Source organism: Notolepis coatsorum (genome assembly GCF_963971535.1).
Source record: "Notolepis coatsorum genome assembly, chromosome: 6".
Taxonomy (NCBI): domain Eukaryota; kingdom Metazoa; phylum Chordata; class Actinopteri; order Aulopiformes; family Paralepididae; genus Notolepis; species Notolepis coatsorum.
In genome coordinates, this window is record NC_140170.1 from 72,410,706 (window position 1) to 72,435,206 (window position 24,501).

The 24,501-nt window shown below is 47.7% G+C and overlaps 1 protein-coding gene across 2 annotated transcripts in view; it reads right to left on the reverse strand.

The window, feature by feature from the left end:
- Positions 1-505: 505 nt before the first annotated feature.
- The window catches only part of smarcc2 (SWI/SNF related BAF chromatin remodeling complex subunit C2), a 56,609-nt gene continuing 32,613 nt past the window's right edge, over positions 506-24,501 (reverse strand). Inside the window, exons 16-26 of one of the 2 annotated variants that reach the window (XM_084317335.1) lie at positions 22,920-23,073; positions 20,723-20,839; positions 18,793-18,855; positions 17,728-17,986; positions 15,079-15,240; positions 13,784-13,845; positions 5,244-5,367; positions 3,469-3,632; positions 2,522-2,656; positions 1,280-1,664; positions 506-597 (exon numbers count right to left, since the gene is read on the reverse strand). In XM_084317335.1, coding sequence (XP_084173461.1) covers positions 530-597; positions 1,280-1,664; positions 2,522-2,656; positions 3,469-3,632; positions 5,244-5,367; positions 13,784-13,845; positions 15,079-15,240; positions 17,728-17,986; positions 18,793-18,855; positions 20,723-20,839; positions 22,920-23,073 — 1,693 coding nt within the window. In that variant the 3' untranslated portion in view covers positions 506-529. Of the gene's footprint in view, positions 598-1,279; positions 1,665-2,521; positions 2,657-3,468; positions 3,633-5,243; positions 5,368-13,783; positions 13,846-15,078; positions 15,241-17,727; positions 17,987-18,792; positions 18,856-20,722; positions 20,840-22,913; positions 23,074-24,501 lie in introns of both variants that reach the window. The other variant, XM_084317334.1, reaches the window with a different exon arrangement.

Genomic DNA, 24,501 nt, shown 5'->3' on the forward strand with positions numbered 1-24,501 from the left:
TCCTTGGGTCACAGCGTATTTGTGCAACTCTTATTTATTTTTTGTATTATTATTATTATTATTATTTTTTGTATTATTATTATTATTATTATTATTATTTGTTAACAGGTTTCTGAAGTAAAGGTGGAAGGAGAGATGCTGTTTGGTGAATATGAGCAAAAGGGCCTTTTTTATTTTATTTTTTGATTGTTAATCAATGTTCTTCACTGGCGTGTTGTTGTTCAGGTTACATCTGAAGAGCCTTGTTTTCCACCAAACCATTCAAGTAGAAGTCTGTCTCCACTTCACACGAAATGCTGTTTGTTTTGTTGTTGTTGTTGTCTTTCCGTCTCATCGTCTCTTCAGTCAGAAAAGGTTGAAAACGTCAACATTTTGTTCTACTCCTTCGGTTTTTTACGATTCTTCATAACAGGCAGGATTCAAAGTGGTCAGTCATTCGGTTTCCCCGTGAGATATTTATTTTTCTCCAACCCCCCCCCACCCCCCGTCCCCCAACCCTGTCCCCTGTCCCCCGTCCCCCCTGGCCGTCTCACTGTGGAGGAGGGACCGGAGTGGCTGTGGGGTGGAGGGTGTCCTCTGGCGGAGGGGCGCTTGGCTCTGAGTGGTGGAGAGACAAGGCAACAAGAGAGAGACATGTGGATGGTATGTCTTGATGACAGGGTTACAGATCTATACACATCAATCCATCTGGTGTGTCTGCACACTTAAAGGACCACGGCAGCATCATGGGAAACACGCTCACTGCCTTGTCCAGAGTCAGACGAGAAGAGAGATATCAATTTCCTCTACTGTGCGTTCAGTAGAAAGCTATACGGCTATAGCCTAGCTTAGCGCAAATGAATGGAAGCGGATACGGACCAGCTAGCCCAGCTGTTTGCCGAAAAAACACCCCTCCCGGAGTTTTAAGCTAGGCTAGTGGTCCGTATCCGCTTCAATTAATTTGTGCTAAGCTAGGCTAGTTTACAGCTGGATAGCTTTTCTACTGAACGCACAGTAGAGGAAATTGGTATCTATCTTTTTGTCTGACCCTGGAGAAGACGGTGAGCACATTTCCTGTACTATTGGCTAATGTACCTTTAACCCTTTTACTACCACACTACAGAAGGTTAACCTTTCACTACCACACTACAGAAGGTTAACCCTTTCACTACCACACTACAGACGGTTAACCTTCTGTAGTGTGGTAGTGAAAGGGTTAACCTTCTGTAGTGTGGTAGTGAAAGGGTTAACCTTCTGTAGTGTGACAGTGAAAGGGTTAACAAACACACTGCTGACTCACCATGTAGTGCTGGAGTGGAGCTGGAGGAGGGGGGAGGAGTCTGTCCGGGGGGGCCCGCAGGGCCCGGGGGACCAGGGGGTGAGGCGTGGGGCCCCGGAGGCGGCTGGGACTCTGACACGGGGCCGACGGAGGCGGGGGGCGCGGGGCTGGGGGCGGGCTGCGGCGCGGGGGTGGTGCTGGGAGTCTGCTGCTGGGCGGCCGCGGGCGCGGACGGAGGGGCGGAGGGGGCCTGGGCGGTGGCCGGGGCGGGGGCTCCCGTCTGACTCTGCTGCTGGTGCTGGATCTGCTGGAAGTGCTGCTGGCGAGCCCTCATCTCCGCGTACTTCAGCTGCTCCATGTGGAAGGACTGGCGGTCAGCCAGCAGCTGCTGCCTCTGGTACTCCAGCTACAGACACAACACACAGGGTCAGGTGGGGTTTAGGATAGGCACAGACACAACACACAGGTGAGGTTTAGGATAGGCACAGACACAACACACAGGTGAGGTTTAGGATAGGCACAGACACAACACACAGGTGATGTTTAGGATAGGCACAGACACAACACACAGGTGGGGTTTAGGATAGGCACAGACACAACACACAGGTGAGGTTTAGGATAGGCACAGACACAACACACAGGTGGGGTTTAGGATAGGCACAGACACAACACACAGGTGAGGTTTAGGATAGGCACAGACACAACATACAGGTGGGGTTTAGGATAGGCACAGACACAACACACAGGTGAGGTTTAGGATAGGCACAGACACAACACACAGGTGGGGTTTAGGATAGGCACAGACAACACACAGGTGGGGTTTAGGATAGGCACAGACACAACACACAGGTGGGGTTTAGGATAGGCACAACACACAGTAGGCACAGACACAACACACAGTAGGCACAGACACAACACACAGGGTCAGGTGAGGTTTAGGATAGGGACGGGGGCACAGTAATGTTTTCCCAGATACAGTACTCGTATGAATGAGTTAGAATAGTGCTTGAGTAATTGTTAAGGGAAATATAGATATAGATAGATAGATAGTTAAGTTAAGTTGAGTTGAACCTTTATTAATTCCCTTGTCCTCTGCATTTGACCCATCCTAACTATTCAGGATCAGCCACACAGTGCGGCGCCCGGGGGACCAACTCCAGTCGTAATGCCAGTACCTTGGTCAAGGGCGACAGCAGTATATACCTAGCATGCACGTCTGTTTATGGTGTTTAACTACTACATTTCCCAGAATGCCTCACTCACAGCTTCCCTCTCTCTGTCCATGATGGTTTCCAGTTCCTCAAAGTGTCGCAGTTTGATCTCCAGCTTCTTCATCTGCGTCTCCACCAGCAGAGCCACCAGAGACTTGATCTTCCTCTCCTCCACCGCTGCTAGGTGCTGCAGAGAGACAGGCGTTGTTAAACTCATCAACAGTTAGGGACAGACGCTGTTAAACTCATCAACAGTTACTCATCAACAGTTAGGGACAGGTGTTGTTAAACTCATCAACAGTTAGTGACAGACGTTGTTAAACTCATCAACAGTTAGGGACAGGCGTTGTTAAACTAATCAACAGTTAGGGACAGGTGTTGTTAAACTCATCAACAGTTAGGGACAGGCGTTGTTAAACTCATCAACAGTTAGGGACAGGCGTTGTTAAACTCATCAACAGTTAGTGACAGGTGTTGTTAAACTCATCAACAGTTAGGGACAGGCGTTGTTAAACTCATCAACAGTTAGGGACAGGCGTTGTTAAACTCATCAACAGTTAGGGACAGGCGTTGTTAAACTCATCAACAGTTAGTGACAGGCGTTGTTAAACTCATCAACAGTTAGGGACAGGCGTTGTTAAACTCATCAACAGTTAGGGACAGGCGTTGTTAAACTCATCAACAGTTAGGGACAGGTGTTGTTAAACTCATCAACAGTTAGTGACAGGTGTTGTTAAACTCATCAACAGTTAGTGACAGGTGTTGTTAAACTCATCAACAGTCAGTAAGACGGCACAGACACATGTCGCATATATATATATATATATAGAGAGAGAGATACATACATACATACATACATACATACATACATACATACATACATACATACATACATACATACATACATACATACATACATACATACATACATACATACATACATACATACATACATACATACAGTCACTTCATTGCTCCCCATGCTGACCCCTGACCCACCTTGGCTTTGACGGCAGCAGCAGCCAGGGCGGAGGCAGCGGCGGTGGCCAGGTTCCCTTCTCCCACGTCTCTCTCCACCTTGGCCTTCCTCTCTCCCTCCATCTCCGCCTCTCTCTGCGCCTCCTCCGTCGCCTCCTTCCCCTCCTTCTCCTTCTCTCCGTCACCTGATGAGAGTCACACGGGGAGAGAAGCAGCACACTGTTTATTCTAATAATAATAATAATATTAATATATTCGATTTGTAGGAGTGCTTTATAATTGTGGAACAATTCTCAAAGCGCTACAGTGTAAAAGAACATAAAAACTAGCAAGAGTAAAAAAAATAAAACATAAAATAAGCAAGACTAAAACTAGTAAAGGAGTAAAAAGAACATGGAATGTGAAGGGCTAAAACTAGTAAAAGAACATAAAATAAGAAGGGCTAAAACTAGTAAAAGAGTAAAGAACATAAAATAAGAAGGGCTAAAACTAGTAAAAGGACATAAAGTGTGTAGAGCTAAAACTAGATAAAAATTAACAAAAGGCTCTATTAAAAAGATGTGTTTTGAGGCCCCTTTTAAAAGCATCCAGGGTCTGTGGTGCTCTCAGGTGGTCTCTGCTCTCAGGTGGTCTGTGGTGCTCTCAGGTGGTCTCTGCTCTCAGGTGGTCTGTGGTGCTCTCAGGTGGTCTCTGCTCTCAGGTGGTCTGTGGTGCTCTCAGGTGGTCTCTGCTCTCAGGTGGTCTGTGGTGCTCTCAGGTGGTCTCTGCTCTCAGGTGGTCTGTGGTGCTCTCAGGTGGTCTCTGCTCTCAGGTGGTCTGTGGTCTGTGCTGCTCTCAGCTGGTCTGTGGTGCTCTCAGGTGGTCTCTGCTCTCAGGTGGTCTCTGGTGCTCTCAGCTGGTCTGTGGTGCTCTCAGGTGGTCTCTGGTGCTCTCAGGTGGTCTGTGGTGCTCTCAGGTGGTCTGTAGTGCTCTCAGGTGGTCTGTGGTGCTCTCAGGTGGTCTCTGGTGCTCTCAGATGGTCTGTGGTGCTCTCAGGTGGTCTGTGGTCTGTGGTGCTCTCAGATGGTCTGTGGTGCTCTCAGGTGGTCTGTGGTGCTCTCAGGTGGTCTCTGCTCTCAGGTGGTCTCTGCTCTCAGGTGGTCTCTGCTCTCAGGTGGTCTGTGGTCTGTGCTGCTCTCAGCTGGTCTGTGGTGCTCTCAGGTGGTCTGTGGTGCTCTCAGGTGGTCTGTGGTCTGTGCTGCTCTCAGGTGGTCTGTGGTGCTCTCAGGTGGTCTCTGCTCTCAGGTGGTCTCTGCTCTCAGGTGGTCTGTGGTCTGTGCTGCTCTCAGGTGGTCTGTGGTGCTCTCAGGTGGTCTCTGCTCTCAGGTGGTCTCTGCTCTCAGGTGGTCTGTGGTCTGTGCTGCTCTCAGGTGGTCTGTGGTGCTCTCAGGTGGTCTCTGCTCTCAGGTGGTCTCTGCTCTCAGGTGGTCTCTGCTCTCAGGTGGTCTGTGCTGCTCTCAGCTGGTCTGTGGTGCTCTCAGGTGGTCTCTGCTCTCAGGTGGTCTCTGGTGCTCTCAGGTGGTCTGTGGTGCTCTCAGGTGGTCTCTGCTCTCAGGTGGTCTCTGGTGCTCTCAGGTGGTCTGTGGTGCTCTCAGGTGGTCTGTGGTGCTCTCAGGTGGTCTGTGGTGCTCTCAGGTGGTCTGTGGTGCTCTCAGGTGGTCTGTGTCTGTGGTGCTCTCAGGTGGTCTGTGTCTGTGGTGCTCTCAGGTGGTCTGTGTCTCCCATTCCGCAGAGCAACATGGAGTCTCTCTTCTTACCCATCTCCGAGTCCGTCTTCTCAGCCTCCCTCTCTGCCTCGGGTTCTCTCCTCCGCTCCTCCTCCTTCTTCCCGTTCTCTCCTTGTTTCTCCTCCTCCTCCATGGCCCCCTCTTTACTGTCCTGCTGCAGAGTAAATGGTACATTTATATAACGGCTTTTATCCAAAGCGCTTTACAATTTGTTCCTCACATTTTACCCATTCAGAGATTCACACACCGACGGCGGAGGCGACCATGCAAGGTGCCGACCTGCTCATCGGGAGCAGTTAGGGGTTAAGTGTGCAGGAATCGAACCGGGAACCTCCGGATTACCAGACGATTGCTCTACCTCCGAGCCACTCCCCATTATTAATAAAGCATGTTCACTTCAGTGGGGTGGGGTATCTCCCGGGCCTTTCTGTGTGGAGTTTGCATGTTCTCCCCCCGTGCTCGCAAGGGTTTCCCCTCTAGAAAAAGAGATAAACCCAATGGAAAAACACGCAGAACAGATCGCTAACGCTGTCGTGTCCCTGACGAAGACGGACAGGAGTACTTGGATTGGTCCCCGGGTGCGGTCCCACGCCGCAACCCATGTCTGCTCCCGGCTGCCCTTGGGGGGAAGGACGACGGGATGGGTCAAGCACAGAGAGGCATTTCGTCTGTGACCCAATGCATGTGTGTGTGTGTTCCTGTGTGTGTTCCTGTGTGTCGCTCATCTTACGTGTGTGTTGCTGCAGGACAAATAAAGACTTCTTCTTCTATTGTGTTAATTATTGTGAAAAATAGCAATACCTCATTGAGCTGTAATTAACACAACATAAGGATTCAATGTCCCCAATGACATCACTGGTGACCATATTCAAAATCATTTATTCTCCATACCTAAATGTATATGTGCAAAACTGTTTTAGAGTTTTTGGATGTGTGTGAGATTATGTGCAAAATAAATCAGCATATTCTTTTTTGGTGAAGTGCCCCTTTAACACATTGGTCGCCAAGAACGACTTACGCCGTATTTGCCCGCCATGTGCTGAACGCCAACAACGGCGAAAAATCGTTTTTTGGATCAATATTTCATTTTTTCGCCATGGCATTCAGAATTCATCCAGCCAACCTCTGGACTGCAGCGGGACCCTGTATGAGATTGCAACGCCTCAATACCGCTGCCTGGTGGATGGTCGGGCGAGTTACACTCTCGCCAAAACCGGAAGTGCCGCTGGTGCATCGAGGAAATCCCTCCGGCAGTACTATCTTGTTACGTGGATCCAGACAAACACTATAGTGCATTTGGATCGCTTTCTAAACTTAATAATCGATATGATTTCGGCGTTTATTGCGCCATACAAACCGGAAATGGATCTAGGAGATCGGCGTCAAATAATTGGGATCTTTTCTCTCCAGTCTCATTGGCGAACGGTAAGAGGACAGTAACGTTATTTTCAGCCCGATTGTTTATTCATTTCACTGCAAACCATCTGATCAATATATCAACCCATACTAAATAAAGCCGTTACTGACGATCAGTGATGCCAGTAACGTGTTACTAAGTAACGCGTTATTGTAATCTGATTACTTTTCCCCGAAAATAGTAATCTAACGCGTTAATCTTTAAAAGCCAGTAATCTGATTGCAGTTACTTGTCCAAGTGGCTGTGCGTTACTATTTCGTTACTATCTCATCATAAATTCATAATGCAGGCAGAATGCAGTATTTTATTTCGTTTTCGACAGTCAAAAATACATTTTGAGCTGTTTTTCTTATTTGGGAGTGACGTGGTGTGGCAGTGAAAGGGTTAAATACAAGAATGTGTCCCGCGGCGTGACTGGACCCTCTGTCTGTGAGTGACTCTGCTTTGGTCCAATCACATTCCCCATCCACAGTCTGCGAATCAGAGGCAGAGTAGGGCGGGTCTTCACAGCACGTCATGTGACATATGCGCCAATCGTGTGACAGCAGGGCTCCGTCGTCGGAGAATTCCACCCCAAAACGCTTGGCAAAATTAAAAGTGAAACCGCAAGATGACTTTTGCGGTTTCTGTTCAGACTTCCATCCCAAAACGCTCGTCTAAACGTAGCCTCATTCATATGCGGAGGAAACAAAATACTGTCTACCGCTAAAAACAGCACATCCAATTGCATTGAAAGCATCTGGAATCACAACACTAGCCGACGCTTCGACTAGGTACAGGAGGGTTGATGGTGGCAGAGCAAAAGCTCTTATTTGCCAGATTTACAGTTAATTTACATGTTAAAGAGAGACTGATTGTATGTTTGTTTGTATTTATAAAAACAATTTAATAGTTACAGTTGATATAATTGAATAGTTCAGCCTGCATTTGTTAGATGTGATACACTGGTTTTGTAAAACCACTGGCTGGCTGCTCTAATGCTGTGAGCATCATAGACTGTTGCTTTACCATACTTGATGGTACAGAAGCTGAAGCACTAGTTTAACAATTTACGTTATGTGCAGAGAAACAAGTTAAAAACTATTTATGCACTTTCAATAAAGCGTTTAAAAAAAAAATGTTGGGGGAACGACGACGACTTCGTAACCTAGTTACTTTCAAAGTAACTAAGTTACTCTGATAATCAAGTAATCAGTAAAGTAACTTAGATTACTTTTTAAAGGAGTAATCAGTAATCAGATTACTTTTACAAGTAATCTGTGGCATCACTGCTGACGATCAAGGAATTATAAACGATCCCCCCCCCCTTTCCTTCACGCATGATGAAGCATAATGTATACCGATCATATACATTTGAATTTTTTAATATAGCGTGTATAGGAAAGAAACGCCAATCGATAATCTATCATATGAGTCAGGGCCTATAACGATAGGTTATGACTATAACCAAGTTCTGTTAGTTAGAGGCGACGCTTGGCATCACACTGCACTATCTCGCGTACGTGCACGCGCACTGAATAAACCACAAATGTACCTCTAATACCAGTATTAGTCTGACCACACCCCTCATCAGCTTACCTTCATAAGCAGGTGTGTGGTCACCTGCTCTCCTCCTTCCCAAGCTTTCACCACAAGGTGAGGACAAGGGCTGCAGCGGCCGTCTGATGCCAAGCGTCGCCTCTAACTAACAGAACTTGGTTATAGTCATAACCTATCGTTCTGTACCGTTGAGAGGCTCGGCTTGGCATCACACTGCACAAGGGAGGCCAAGCGGAGCCGCTGGCTGACAAATACACCCCGCTGACAGCCCCCCCACAACCATCAGAACAGGGAGGGCCGAGCCCCCCCGACCCCCCCTAATGGCGGGTAGCCCCCCTATTAGGGGCTTCACGGGAAGGCGACGGACCCGACCGTGCGAAGAGGCACTCAAGCAACTCAACGCACAGGGTGAGCAGCCGTGGCTTGACCCCACGACTACACACACGCACAACCCGCATGCCACCCGGGAACGAACGAAGGAAACCACCTCGTTACTGCCCCCAGAATCACGGGGTCAAGGGCCAACCCAACCCCGTGGCAAGGCCGTAGCAGCGGAGCGCGAAGGAAGGCCCAGATCCACCAAATGACTGGGCTCCCTGAAATGGGGGCCCGGAGAAGTCCATGATGCCAGCATCAAGACCCCACCAGGGGGGCACCTAGTGACCCCGCCCCCCACATCGCCAGCGTATTCGGACAAAGGCCCCTCAGCCGAGCGGGCCCTGTCCCCCCCAACAGCACACCGCCTGGAACACAAGCCCTGCAACAGGCAGACAGCATGGTCATAACACACAAGAGTTAACCAACGGAAGCAGGCAGTGCACCGGGGAAAGACCAGGCAACAGGCTGTCAACCCAAGCCTGGAAAACTGCGGACGAGGCAGGCGCCAGAAAGGACAGCTGAAACAGCCGCCCCGGCGGAAGGGGCGTATGCTGGCGTTGTCGCATAACCAAGCTTTCAACAGCACGTCAGAAGTGGGATCCGTAGACCACTCGGCCCCTGACAGCTGCCCACAGAAAAGCCCATACGATCGGCAGACGTCATGAACGTGCAGGGGCACCCTCAACCGGAGAACCGGGAGTTGACACTGCAGCAACACACCAGAGAACCAACCACCCAGGCATCACCCCATGCAATGGTTGGTCCCATAACCCCTCAGGAAAAACCCCGAAACGCACCTGCGGCACCGCCGCAGCCCGCGTTCCGGTTCCCAACAGGGCTATCCCGGGCCTACGGGTCAACGAGCATCACCCCGGACCGGGCCCGGCGATACGGGGAGCACAGGATCCCAAAGGAGGTTAACCCCACCCAACAGGCTCCTCAGCGCCAAAACGCAAGAGAAGAGCGTAATATGGAAGACCAGCCCCAGCACCCCGCACTCGGTATTCCCAGGAGGTCACCCAACCAAGTACCAACCAAGACCAACCCGCACAGCGGCCGAGATCGGACGAGATCGGACGCGTACAGGTCGGCACGGCCATAAGCCACTATGACAGTGCAGAATACATCAAAAAGGGTCCCATAACGCACAACCCTGTGACACCCGGATCGACCTAGCATTTTCCCCCCTGAAAAAACCCTAAGTCCCTCAGGGTACCAGAACAGCAGATCTGCATCCCCAGCGGACAACGGGTGCACTGATCTGGACCAGCGCGACCAGAACCAGTCCCGTGCCCTAATCACGCCGACCTGCCAACCCCAGGAGAAGGGGCAGATATGCGCGTCTGATCCCAACATAAAAAGAAGGCGCCACCCAGACGTGTCGGTATGAACCGCGTCCGGCGGCCCACCCCTAGGGCGTGAGACCCTTCCCATATGTCCAGACCCATTCCGTCATCATCCCCTGACATGAACGGGAACCCATCGACAACACACAGGATGTCGGAAGAGGAAAAACCCCCATCCCAATTGCTCCATAAAAACGCTGTTTTACCAAAGCAAACGAGGCGCGCCAGTCAGCAACGGCCAAAGCACATCCTGAGCTAGCACTATGTGTGCGTTCTGACATACCCACATCAACAATAGGCCGTTTAGACCACCATATTGAATCCCCAAGACGCCCAGGGAACGACAAGAGGGGCGAGATGCAATCAACTCCATGAATGAAATGAATGAAAAATTTTACCCAACAGACTGCAGTACAGGAATACACACAAAAAGATAAGGGGAGGCAGACCTGAGAAAGACGTCAGTCTTGTTCCATCAGGGACCCTCATTTCATATCCATCAAGACACATTCAACTCTTTATAAAATAAAGAAAAGGCATCACACGTATGACCTAACTGCACAGCTGGGAGTAAAAAACCCTGTTTTTCACATGATTTTAATCCAGTCACTCCTTTTAATCAGAGTGTAAGACCAGATTCCCCCAGAAACACCTTCCCACATGAGACCACGGTCAAGAAAAAGATATGTAAACTGTGAGACACGTGACCAACAGACTCAAGTTTGACACATAAACGGGCGCAGCAGGCTGTAAGTCCAGCGCCCAACCTCGACATCTTTTAAGACACCAGCTCATGGAAGGCGTCGCCATAGCAACAACGCTATAACGGGCGGGGAAAACCCACCGGATCCTGTCATAACAGGAGTCGGTAGAATACCCCCCCCCCCCCCCCCTGTCAAGCACTGGCTTGGCCCTGACTGGCTCAGCAGAAAAGATCAACAAATCCTCTAAACCAATCAAGTGGGAAAAAAAGGAGGGGTTTATCCGACACCCCCTCCCGAAACACACCTTCTATCCCTACACACAGAAACAACCGTAGCCATCTTGAAAACCTCCGGTAGAACAAAATATAGCACAAGCTAATACAATGTTAGCTACCCACAAAGTGTAAAAGGGTTTACAACAAAACACAAGTCGCCTGTGCGTGAATCCCATACCCGTAGCCTATGCTACACATAGGAAGAACGTTGAACGAGAGTAATGGCCAGGCCATGAAATGTGCGTACGAGCATTACTGCAACTAACAACACAGCGTTGTGAACACATATACTTAGTTAAAGCAATGGAATAACACCAGTTCTAATTGCATGTGGAGCATCAAGCTAATAGTTGCAGACCTTGCTTAAAACTCGTAACACAACACAACTCATCCCCCCAACGTAACAGGGTAGATTCATATAACACAACCCCACCACATGATTTGTATTGAAGAAACACACAGTTTGTTCGGCCAAACACAGTCCCCCTTATATCAGGGAACTATCTTTATTAATAAATAAGTGTTTAAGGCACAAAATCACAGAGGGGCCGGGAAGGGTGTAGAGGAGGGGACACAAGGGGAAAAGTCACTCTCAACGGCGCCTGCCACCTCGCGCCGCTCGAGTCTTGCCACCCCGGGGAGCCCCGGAGGGACGATAGGTTACAGTCTGCTGGACACGACGTTCCCTACCGTCTCCTCCGGTCTGGGATGGGCCGGCGGTGGCCGAAGCGCCGCTACGTCCCCTGGCCCTCTTGGCAGGGCCAGCAGTGGCGGTGGAGGTAGTGGTAGCGGCGACGGAGACAGCTCGACGTCGCGGAAGCCTTCTGCCCCCACCGGCAAGGACGGGAGGCGGAAAATGGGGTTGGAGAATGGACCTCTCCTCTGCCATCTCTCTGCATGTTGAGGTCATCAATAGCAGGGCCTTCCCGAACAGGCCAGCGTCGGAGAGGGCGGCCGTCAGAAGAGGGGCTCTCTTCCGTTCCGGCACACGGGCCTGCTCCAGCCAAAGATGACGCTGGCCCAGGGTGGCCAGGGCGCGCACTTTCCCCATGGCTATGGCCAGCACCTGGGAGAGGTGCAGCACAGCTCCCGCAGCCTGGGTGATCTGATCGCATTTCACCTCGTTCAGATCCGCGCCGCCCGTCATTATCCCCGATACAAATCTAGCCAGGTGGGCGATGTTAGACGCCGCAGCCAGCGACTGTGTACCGGCGATGAATGACTGGTCACCCCAATAAGCCAATCGCCTAGCCGACCTCCCCTGGAGGACCGGCTTGCATAGGGGCTCCCACACCATATCCGGACAGAGGAGCGCGGCCATCGGATTGTCAAGCCGAGGTACGCCCTCCCCCATACCTTTGACTAACCCCGACACCCGCGTAACTGGTACGTAGGCGGGAGTTAATCCCATGATGTTGGACACCGCCTGACCCCGACGAACATAGGCCCCCATCGATGGGAAAAATGGGTAGACAACGTCCACCCCTCTCACCGGGGGACGCTGCCAGGGATGGCCTATGAGGTCATCAGGGACAGGTGCAGGCAATGGCAGCGGCAGCGGCACACCGTTTGCAGCGGCGGCTACCGCCATGAGCTCGGGAAACAAGGCCCGCAGTTCCCCCTGCGGACCCTCCTCCACCGACCCCGCATCCCTCGCATACAGCAGGCTGCGACTGGTCAAGGAGCCACAATCCGATGCGGCTGACAGTAGGGCATCCTGCTGATGAGGCCAAGGTGGTTCCTCGACATCCTCGAACAAGGCGCCCCGTGGAGCCATTTCTCCCCCCTCCGGGGTCTCCGGAGGAGGGATACTCTCCTCCACGGGACCATCATACAAGAACCCGTCCGCCTCCTCCATGAAGTCTTCAGTTTCCATCAGAAATCCAGAGTCGGACGCGGCCTCGCTGGTCTCCAGCAATTCCCCAAACCCAGGCCGTTCGCGTCTGCACGCCACCATGTTGCGACGTGAGCGAGCAGACGCAAAAATTTTTCGTCGCAAAAATCCTCTGGCTCTAAGACAATCCCCCGTTCATCAACGGGCGATTCCCCAGAAACAGAGGAACCAGAGTCGAGATCAGGCCATCGCCGGAGCGACGGCACCGAACCCTCGGCTCGTCGGTGAGGAAAACTATCCACCGGCAGTCTCCCGGGCTGGGTCGGCAACCACGAGAGTGGCAACAGCCCAGCACCGGAACGCACGACGGAGGCGGGAATGGAGAATCGGTGGTGAAGAGTAGGTCTAGCGGGTCTACTCTCCGCGGAATACATTATGACCCAAACCAAACAAGTGAGAGAAGAAAAAGGTTAAGCACAATGTAAACCAGTCACAACTCTTTTCAACTAACAAACACGTCAAGTGGGGTACTACCGAGGCACTTTCCTTGTGGTGAAAGCGAGAAGGAGGAGAGCAGGTGACCACACACCTGCTTATGAAGGTAAGCTGATGAGGGGTGTGGTCAGACTAATACTGGTATTAGAGGTACATTTGTGGTTTATTCAGTGCGCGTGCACGTACGCGAGATAGTGCAGTGTGATGCCAAGCCGAGCCTCTCAACGGTACAGAACTCTCGTTTTTGGAATTACAGCAGAAAACCTTAAAAACATACTTATATTCATCTAGACGGTATTAACACAACAATGTATGAATGAAAAAATATAACGTTCCCACATCCTGAACGATAGATAATCGATGTTGAATGGGCCATAGTAATGTCAATATAGCAATAACATTTTAAAAGTTATAGCCCTGCAAAGAAGGTAAACATCTCCATAGGCTTTCAACAGTGGCAGACTGGGTACAATGATGGGCACAACCCCCGGCGCACAATGTGTTAAGGAATTTAAACGGTTTCCAAAACATTTTGAACTAAGTGTAAAACACATAATTATAATGTATGGAACGGAGAGTTACCTTGGACTCCCTCTTCTCCTCACTGGGTTGACTGTCAGTCTTACTTTCTTCACTGCTTTCATCTAGAGAGAGAGTGAGAGAGAGAGAGAGAGAGAGAGACAGAGATAAAGAGAGATTACAAAGTTGCAATGTGACACAGATCTGTTCACACATTTCTTTATTCTAGTAGGCCTACATTTTATTTTATTTTAATTTAAGTTTGACAGTTTTGATTGTTCTAACGCTGGCTTTGGCAATGTAAATGTATGCTTCCCATGTCAATAAAGCCCCTTTGAATTTTATTGAAAGAGAGAGAGGGGGGAGAGAGAGAAAGAGAGGGAGAGAGAGAAAGAGAGGCAGCGAGGGAGAGAAAGAGAGTTCTCTCTCACTGCTTCTATCAGGTTGTTCAGTCTGTCAGGTTAACAGTCTCCAGCCTCCCTTTGAGCCTTTTGTCTTTGTGTGTTTTGGTAGTTTGTTCAGACGGGAGAGGTCAGAGGAGAGGAGAGGGGGTGTTCGCCTCCTTTTTTGCACTCTTCTCTTCTACAAAAGCTTTGTAATAGCTTTTGGCAATCTGAAGTACTCTAAATTCTTTTCCCGGTCTGACCGATAAGTACAGCCAAAAACACGGCAATAATTGACCATTTTGAGCAACAATGACCAGGAACAGTTGCTAGTTTTCTTGCGTTGGATACGTTCAGTAATCCACCGCAGTAATGGGGGTGTCGCTAGATGGCGGAACACACACATTGGTCGGCGGATTCGTGTATAAGATAAGATAAGATATTCCTTTATTGATCCCCTTGGGTAAATTCAGGCATCATAGCAGCATGGGGGAGGGGGGAGGGGAGGTACAGGTAGTAGAAGACATGGTACAGGTCATAGAATTATAGTACAGTGGAGAAGTAAAAATGTAAATAGAATAGAAAAGGCAGTGTAAACAATATAACAATATAATTAACTCTGGACATGCGCATATGGGCAACAAGGTGCAAGATGAGGGTATGTATGCCTTCTCATTTATATTTGCCCTACAATAAATATAGTTACAATATATATAATCTAATAATCCAATAATCTAAACTAATATATAATCTAAAAATGGTAAATGCTAAAATGCTAAATATATGCTCTGATGAAGTATACAGTATACACATAAGGTGCAGTATGCATAAGGTATGTATGTCGTGATATGCATCATACGTTATATATTTTCCTTTTAGGTGGGAGTCAGACACACTCTGTGTGTGAGTCTGTGTCTGTGTGTGAGTCTCTGTGTGTGTGTGTGTGTGTGTGTGTGTGTGGTCTGCCCCTCCCACCAGGCTTCTCTCCCTCCTCCAGGCCCGTCCCTGCGATGCCGCTGCCCTCCAGGCCGTACAGGGGGTCCTGTCTGCCACTGGCCCTCGCCGCCTCCTCCACGCGCCTCACGTGGGCCTCCACCAGGGCCGCCGGCACCTCCTCCTTCATCCGGGAGAACTCCTCTGGAAGAGGAGAGGAGAGGAGATAGAGGGCAGGAGAGGAGAGGAGAGGAGAGGAGAGGAGAGGAGAGGAGAGGAGAGGAGAGGAGAGGAGAGGAGAGGAGAGGAGAGGAGAGGAGAGGAGAGGAGAGGAGAGGAGAGGAGAGGAGAGGAGAGGAGAGGAGAGGGAGAGGAGAGGGAGAGGAGAGGAGAGGAGAGGAAGAGGAGGAGGAGAGAAGGAGGAGAGGAAGAGGAAGAGAGGAGAGGAGGGGAGAGGAGAGGAAGAGGAGAGGAGGAGGAGAGGAAGAGGAGGGAGAGAGGAGAGGAGAGGAAGAGGAGATGAGAGGAAGAGGAGAGGAGAGGAGAGGAGAGGAAGAGAGGAGAGGAGGGGAGAGGAAGAGGAGAGGAGTAGGAGAGGAAGAGGAGGGAGAGAGGAGATGAGAGGAAGAGGAGAGGAGAGGAGAGAGAGGAAGAGGAGAGGGAGAGGAAGAGGAGAGGAAGAGGAGATGAGAGGAAGAGGAGGAGAGGAAGAGGAGAGGAGAGGGAGAGGAAGAGGAGAGGAAGAGGAGGAGAGGGAGAGGAAGAGGAGAGGAAGAGGAGAGGATAGGAGAGGAAAGGGAGGAGAGGAGGAAGAGAGTAGGGGATGGGAGAGGAGAGGAAGAGGAGAGAAAGAGGAGAGGGAGAGGAGAGGAAGAGGTGAGGAGAGGAGAGGAAGAGGAGGGAGAGGTAGAGGAGAGGAGAGGAGAGGAGAGGAGAGGAGAGGAGAGGAGAGGAAGAGGAAGAGAGGAGAGGAGAGGAGAGGAAGAGGTCGCTGGTGTCAGTTCTCAAAGGAAACTTGAGACTATTCGTCAGAGGACTAGCTAGTGGCTACTCTCCCCTTCTAGTGAAAGTAGAAGCAGATTCTACCCGTTCAAGCTGCCTTTTTGCTGTCATGTACAAAATAATGTAGTGGTTATATAAATACAATATTCTGTCATTAGGAAGACTGATACCCACAGAGTTTAAAACAGTCTTCCTAATGACTGTTGAATTTCTATAACCACTTCTTTCTGTTTGATACCCACAGAGTTTAAAACAAACAGAAAGAAAGACTGTCAGTCAGGTTCTAAACTGTGTGGGTATCAAACAGCGAAGAAAGACTGTCAGGTTCTAAACTGTGTGGGTATCAAACAGGAAGAAAGACAGTCAGGTTCTAAACTGTGTGGGTATCAAACAGGAAGAAAGACAGTCAGGTTCTAAACTATGTGGGTATCAAACAGGAAGAAAGACTGTCAGGTTTTAAACTATGTGGGTATCAAACAGGAAGAAAGACTGTCAGGTTTTAAACTGTGTGGGTATCAAACAGGAAGAAAGACTGTCAGGTTCTAAACTGTGTGGGTATCAAACAGGAAGAAAGACTGTCAGGTTCTAAACTGTGTGGGTATCAAACAGGAAGAAAGACTGTCAGGTTCTAAACTGTGTGGGTATCAAACAGGAAAAAAGACAGTGTGTAGGACAGTAGGACACTACGCTCTGTGAAGGGGTTCAGTGTGTAGGACAGTATGCTCTGTGAAGGGGTTCAGTGTGTAGACAGTAGGACAGTAAGCTCTGTGAAGGGGTTCAGTGTGTAGGACAGTAGGACAGTACGCTCTGTGAAGGGGTTCAGTGTGTAGGACAGTACGCTCTGTGAAGGGGTTCAGTGTGTAGGACAGTACGCTCTGTGAAGGGGTTCAGTGTGTAGGACAGTACGCTCTGTGAAGGGGTTCAGTGTATAGGACAGTACGCTCTGTGAAGGGGTTCAGTGTGTAGGACAATAGGACAGTACGCTCTGTGAAGGGGTTCAGTGTATAGGACAGTACGCTCTGTGAAGGGGTTCAGTGTGTAGGACAATAGGACAGTACGCTCTGTGAAGGGGTTCAGTGTGTAGACAGTAGGACAGTACGCTCTGTGAAGGGGTTCAGTGTGTAGGACAGTAGGACAGTAAGCTCTGTGAAGGGGTTCAGTGTGTAGACAGTAGGACAGTACGCTCTGTGAAGGGGTTCAGTGTGTAGGACAGTACGCTCTGTGAAGGGGTTCAGTGTGTAGGACAGTAGGACAGTACGCTCTGTGAAGGGGTTCAGTGTGTAGGACAGTACGCTCTGTGAAGGGGTTCAGTGTGTAGACAGTAGGACAGTACGCTCTGTGAAGGGGTTCAGTGTGTAGGACAGTAGGACAGTAAGCTCTGTGAAGGGGTTCAGTGTGTAGGACAGTAGGACAGTAAGCTCTGTGAAGGGGTTCAGTGTGTAGGACAGTAGGACAGTACGCTCTGTGAAGGGGTTCAGTGTGTAGGACAGTACGCTCTGTGAAGGGGTTCAGTGTGTAGGACAGTACGCTCTGTGAAGGGGTTCAATGTATAGGACAGTACGCTCTGTGAAGGGGTTCAGTTTGTAGGACAGTAGGACAGTACGCTCTGTGAAGGGGTTCAGTGTGTAGGACAGTAGGACAGTACGCTCTGTGAAGGGGTTCAGTGTGTAGTATGCGGTGACCTCTCACCCAGAGCAGACTTGGCGGCAGCAGAGGCTACGCGTGGGTCGACCACAGAGGCCAAGAAGGCCACGGTGCTCATGACGGGGTTCCCCGCCTGGCTGAAGGGGACCGGCTGGTAGGCCAGGGGGCCCAGGGTGGACGAGGTGTCCTCCAGGTAGGGGTCCTCGATGGGCAGCCGCAGGAAGTGAAGGATGCACTCGTCCTGCGTACGGCTGCCCACGTGTTCTGACACCTTGTTCCAGTCGTCCTTGTACATCTCCAGGCCCTAGGAGGGTAAGGTAAGGTAAGATAAGGTAAGGTAAGGTAAGGTGATAGGGTAGGATAAGGTAAGGTGATAGGATAAGGTAAGGTAAGGGGATAGGATAGGATAGGATAAGATAAGGTAAGGTGATAGGGTAAGGTAAGGTCGGGTAAGATAAGGTAAGGTGATAGGGTAAGGTAAGGTAAGATAAGGTAAGGTGATAGAAAAAGGTAAGGTAAGGTCGGGTAAGATAAGGTAAGGTGATAAGGTAAGGTAAGGTAGGGTACGGTAAGGTACGATAAGATAAGATATGATATGATATGATAAGATATGGTAAGGTAAGGTAAGGTAGGGTAAGATAAGGTAAGGTGATAGGGTAAGGTAAGGTAGGGTAAGGTACGGTAAGGTACGATATGATAAGATACGGTAAGGTAAGGTAAGGTCGGGTAAGGTAAGGTGATAGGGTAAGGTAAGGTAGGGTAAGGTACGGTAAGGTACGATAAGATAAGATATGATATGATAAGATACGGTAAGGTAAGGTAAGATACGGTAAGGTGATAGGGTAAGGTAAGGTAAGGTAGGGTAAGATAAGGTAAGGTGATAGGGTAAGGTAAGGTAGGGTAAGGTACGGTGATAGGGTAAGGTAAGGTAGGGTAAGGTACGATAAGATAAGATATGATATGATATGATAAGATAAGATACGGTAAGGTAAGGTAAGGTAGGATAGGATAAGGTAAGACCTTTATTTTGCCCTGACGGGATATTGTTTGGTTTTAATGGGTTTGTGTTTGCTGTGGCTGGCAGATGATTTGGGGAAAGAGCTGTTTTACCTCAAGCAGCAGTAATGTCTCCTGTTCTGTCCACTCTCTCATGGAGTTTGCAGCACTCTTACTCTGTTTAGAGAAAACAGCACATTAATACACCATGTTAATACACCATAGTAAAAACACCATGTTAATACACCATAGTAAAAACACCATGTTAATACACCATAGTAAAAACACCATGTTAATACACCATAGTAAAAACACCATGTTAATACACCATAGTAAAAACACCATAGTAACAACACCATGTTAATACACCATAGTAAAAACACCATGTTAATACACCATAGTAAAAACACCATAGTAACAACACCATGTTAATACACCATAGTAAAAACACCATGTTAACCTCTTAAACCCGATCGGCCCGGTAGATTTATTTCACGTCACAAATAGATCAATACAGTCCGTATTAAGTGATTGGCCCCTGTAAATACCCTAACCCAACCCCCCCTCCAATGTACAGTAAATGTCCTAACCCAGTAATACACGAGACCCTCTTCTTGGACCTAGTAAGGTTTTGTCGATAATCCAATGTACAGTTACCGCCTACCCATCCCCCCATCCCCACCCAACCACCTCCAATCTACAGTCCTCCCCCCACCCCACCCCATCCCACCTACCCAACCCCCCCCCCACCTCCTACAATGTACAGTTTCTTCATCAAATTTATATACTTTTTTTTTTTTTTTACTCTTTTTGTATCACAAACAGTACTGTATTTGTAAATCTGGTATGTCATAAATGTATAGCTGTAGCAGTACTGTCTATCTGTATGTCATGTATGTATGTCATATATGTTATGGGGGACCCTGATGTAAACAAGAAGAAAGTCTTTCTCTGGTCTGCATCCCCTTAACAATTGTGTGTATTGAGCTGTACTGTATTGTACCCATTCTGCAATCTGTTAATACAATTTTCAATAAATCAATCAATGTTGTGTTTACTTTTTAAAATGTAGCCTAAAGTAAAGACCCTAACCCTATCAAAACAGTTAGCAATGTTTGTTTAGCAATGATTTGAAGTGTTATTAGCTAAATATGAGTCGGATGATTTAGATGCGAGGACAGGAAGCCATCATGAAATCATTGTAGTCCTAAGAAAGAGGAGACCCAGGGCTTTCGATGGACGTCTTAAGTTCATAAAAAAGTTAAAAAAAAATGTCTTACAAATATTGACGTGAATTCTGTGTTTATATCTCACAGGTCGAACAAACCTCAACGTTATTGCCATAGAATACAAGGTATATTGTTTCTTTACCTTTCTGTGAATGTCTAGGAAAAAAACACGTCTCAATCCGGTGATCTTTGACGCAGATATCGCCATTATACAAAAGTAACTGTACTTACAGTAGATTTCATTCACTGCCCTTGCTGTCCCCTCTATGGGGCGCCTGGTGGTACTAAATCAAGATTTAACAGTGCGATCCAACAGAGGAGACATGGGCTTTTCAAATGATGCCTCACTTGACCCTATAAAGCCATTTATAGGTCTGGCCTTTTATATTCTACATTCATATTTCATATTGCATGTGTCCGGATGGAAAAATTCAGTACTGTATCTACAGAAACCCCTGTAAATGATCTGCCCATTGTTCTCAAGAAGTAGCTGAATGAGCTCAGTGGCATCTTTTAGCTTTTGGTCAATGTCATCATGGTGTTATTCACCATCAAAGATGAAAAAGAGAAAATGGAAAATAAATTATATTCTCCTTTGGCTCATTACAATTTACTCAAGCATAGTAAGCATAGGGAAATATATTTTTCTTTAAACAATAATCTTTTTATATTTACAAAACGATATTCGCATAAACTATTCAAACCTTTTTTATTTTTTTTTATATTTAAGGTCTATTCGAATATTCTAAAATCGATGCCCATCTCTAGTGTCTACCAGCTGTACTTGCATGGCTCCATCGTGCTGTGACTGGTACCTTGGTAGAGCCGGTCTTCTTGCTGTACATGTCGCTCCTCAAGCCAAAGTTCTGCAGGTCTGCTGGCTTCTCCTTCACCTTCTCTGGGAAGGACAGCATCTGCTGGGCGGCAGGAGTCTGCAGGCGGACGAGGTGGAGTGTGAAACATAAATGGAAATAAACATGGGAATATTGTAGCATATCAGTGTTTGTGTGTGTACGTTTAGACTTAGAGCAGGGTAAATTATTTCTGTCTACACAAGCATTTTTATCGCTGCCCCAGAAAAGATTTCAGGTGAGTGTGTGCACTGTGCAGTACTTCAGTCCTAACAGCTCTAAAAGTAACAGACTGTTAAACAAACAAAACAACAGGCATATTAGTTGAGCTTTTCAAACAACCTCGTCCAAAGTCATAAGAATCAACAGGTTGGCGATTATGTGTGTGTACGTGTGTGTATGTGTGTGTGTGTGTGTGTGTGTGTGTGTGTGTGTGTGTGTGAGAGAGTCTGTGAGTCTCTGTGTGTGTGTGTGTGTGTGTGTGTGAGAGAGAGAGTCTATGAGTCTCTGTGTGTGTATGTATCTGTGTGTGTGTGTATCTGTGTGTGTCTCTGTGTGTGTGTGTCTCTGTGTGTGTGTGTGTGTCTCTGTGTGTGTGTCTGTGTGTGTGTGTCTCTGTGTGTGTGTCTCTGTGTGTGTGTATCTGTGTGTGTGTGTCTCTGTGTGTGTGTGTGTGTGTGTGTGTCTCTCTCTCCAGGGATTAAAGCAAAAACAAATCTCCTGACTGAACTTTTTTTCAGGCCAAGTCATATTCTTATTTTAACCTCCACTGTATTTTCTTTTTTAATAGCGTTAGCGTTTTAAGGGAGCCTACTTGTTTCGGTTTCGTCGATAATCCAATGTACAGTTACCCCCCACCCCGCTTACCCAACCAGTTAACAACTCGCCACTACAGCCCGCAGGAGCCTAGCCAGTCTCTTCAAACTTCCACTCGAAACGTTCTTTTGTTAGGTGTTGCCACTCATCCTTTTCGTCTGAGAACACCGCGGTGGGTTTTCTTTTTAGTGGCCGGCTTACTCCTTCCATTAACGTTATTATGCTAACGTTAGCTAATCGATATAGCAGGCGTGCGTAACGTTACAGTGCAAGCAGGTGGTGGATGTGACGTCGGTAAACAAGGAGAGATTGACGCGTGAGGCTGCAAAAAAGGCGACTGTCGTAAGACTCGTGTTTTCTGACATGCGTTTCTACTGGATCTACTGCCTGTTCATGGTCTACTCTATGCTGAAGGTCGGTCAGACCAAGTTTAAAAGAATAAAAGTGATTCAATCTATTACTTTTGTCCTGTAACATTTATATGTTTAAAGAGAATGTAGCGTATTATATCAGCCTATGATTTATGGTAAAGTAGATTCGTAGATTCGTAAAGGGATGCGTCATCTCAAAACATCTCCTGACTAAACTTTTTTTTTCAGGCAAAGTCATTCTTATTTTAACCTCCACTGTATATGTATATTTAATAGCGTTAGCTAAAAGAAAAAGAAAGACAACCCGTATCAGGGTCTGACAGCACAATTTCATTTTCATATCATAACAACAGTCTGACTCACCGGTAGAGCCGTTGCACCGCCGCTAACCCTTCAATAAGCTTTGTGGTCCGGGCATAAATGTGTCCATAAATCCATTTATTTAGATCCAACAGTATGAATGTATCTTGCGATTATTATACATTTCCGACGAACGAACTATTAGCGCAATCCTGTCTCTCGAGTCGCTGCGTGCGTCCTGCCATTATTGCTCGCCAAAAAAAATTCCCTTTTTCATGATATTTGACGCCTGATTGGCTCAATTTAGTTTTAATCTGTATGCATCTACAAATCATTTTATACCAGGCAGGTAGCCAATTGACGGGAAATCCGTCAGACTCCGAATCAAATTGACGGAACTCCGAATCAAATTGACGGAACTCCGAATCAAATTGACGGAATTCCGTCTCAAGACGGAACGCTTTAATGCCTGCTCTCTCTCTCTGTATGTGTGTGTGTGTCTCTGTATGTGTGTGTATGTGTGTGTGTGTGTGTATCTCTGTGTGTGTGTGTGTCTCTGTATGTGTGTGTGTCTCTCTGTGTGTGTGTGTGTGTGTGTGTGTGTGTGTGTGTGTGTGTGTGTGTGTGTGTGTGTGTGTGTGTCTCTCTCTGTGTGTGTGGTTCTGGACCTGGACCTGGGCGGTCTTGGGCTGCAGGGGCACCAGGCTGGAGGGGGTGTCTGCCAGCACGTGGAAGTGGGAGGTGGGCGGGGGCCCCATGGGGGTGGGCCGGCTCTCTGAGTCCACCTGGTAGTTGATGAGGCCCCACTGCTCCAGGAAGGCGTGGACCCTGCAGGGGAGAGGAGGAGGAGAGTCAAGAAAACAGCTGTCATGTTTGAGATGAGGAGGAAGTCTGTGGTAGCGAAGGTTTGCGAAGCGAGAAACAACACTACTGTATTTATATATATTAGGGCTGACCCCGACTAGTCGAATAGTCGACTAATCGATCGAAAGGAGCCGTAGTCGACTGCCAACCTCTTAGTCGAATGCAAAAAAAAAAAAATTATAGTAATAAAAAAACAATAAGAAATTATCACTTTCCAAAAGCAAAGAGGCCTAGAAGCGTGGCTAACGCTAATGGTGCGCATACCAGCGAGGCTAACTGCCTAAGAAAACAGGCACATGGGCACTGAAAGAGGATTTCACCCATCTAATGAACACACTAGACTCGACAAATATCAAGATCTATCCATCAGTGGACCAATTGCATGCTTTTGCAGAGGACAAGAAGCCTTCAGTCGGCTCCTTAAGCACCCCCCAGAGCCCAAACGGAATGATACAAAAAAAAATAATATATATATATATATATTCAATAACATCTTTTCACTTATTTAAAACCGCTCTTTCCTCTCACTTTGAGATTACCTGTTCATGTTTTGACTAATCATCATGTTTTGACCATTCATCATTATCACAGTTCATTGACGCAATGATAAATAATTAATTATGTGTTATGTGTACTGTTGTAGTTATTGTAGTTGTTACTATTGTGTTTTCTTTGTTTGTTTTGTTTAGTTCTTTGTTTTGTTCATTTGTCTGATTGATGTTGTCTGAACTGTCTGTAAAATATCTTGTCGTAAATGTATGATTATTTTGTTATCTGGGACCTCCTTGAAAACGAGATGGTTCATCTCAACGGGTTATTCCTAATAAATAATTTCAATATATATATATTTTTTTGCATTCGGGGGGTAGTCGACTACCAGTCGACTATCGGCAGATTTTGGCCAATCAAAGTCGACTATACAAATCCTTAGTTGGAGACAGGCCTAATATATATATATATATATATTCTTACTGTATACATATCTATCCACATTAGTCTGTACATACCTACGTTTTGTAGTCATTACGGTTAGGATTTTACAGCACTTTAAAAATAAGAGAATAAGCATTGTCAAATGCCATGGCGGCCAAAACAAAGGGAGCGTGGGCCACAAATTAGGCAGTGCTGCTATAATCCTACCAACTAAATACACACCTACTGTAGGTTTCCAGGATATTTGATAATTTTTGTAAATTTTCCAAGTTTTCCAGGACGGGTGGGAACTAGTGCACTGCAACCTTGCCCAGGCCCCAACGGGGCCCTACCCGGCCCGGCGGGTTCGGGCTGGGTAGGGCTTTTTTTTTAATAAATAATTCGGGCTCGGCCGGGCCCGGGCACCGCCGTTTTTTATTTTTTTTTATTTTTTTATTGCGCTTTTTTTTATTTATTTTT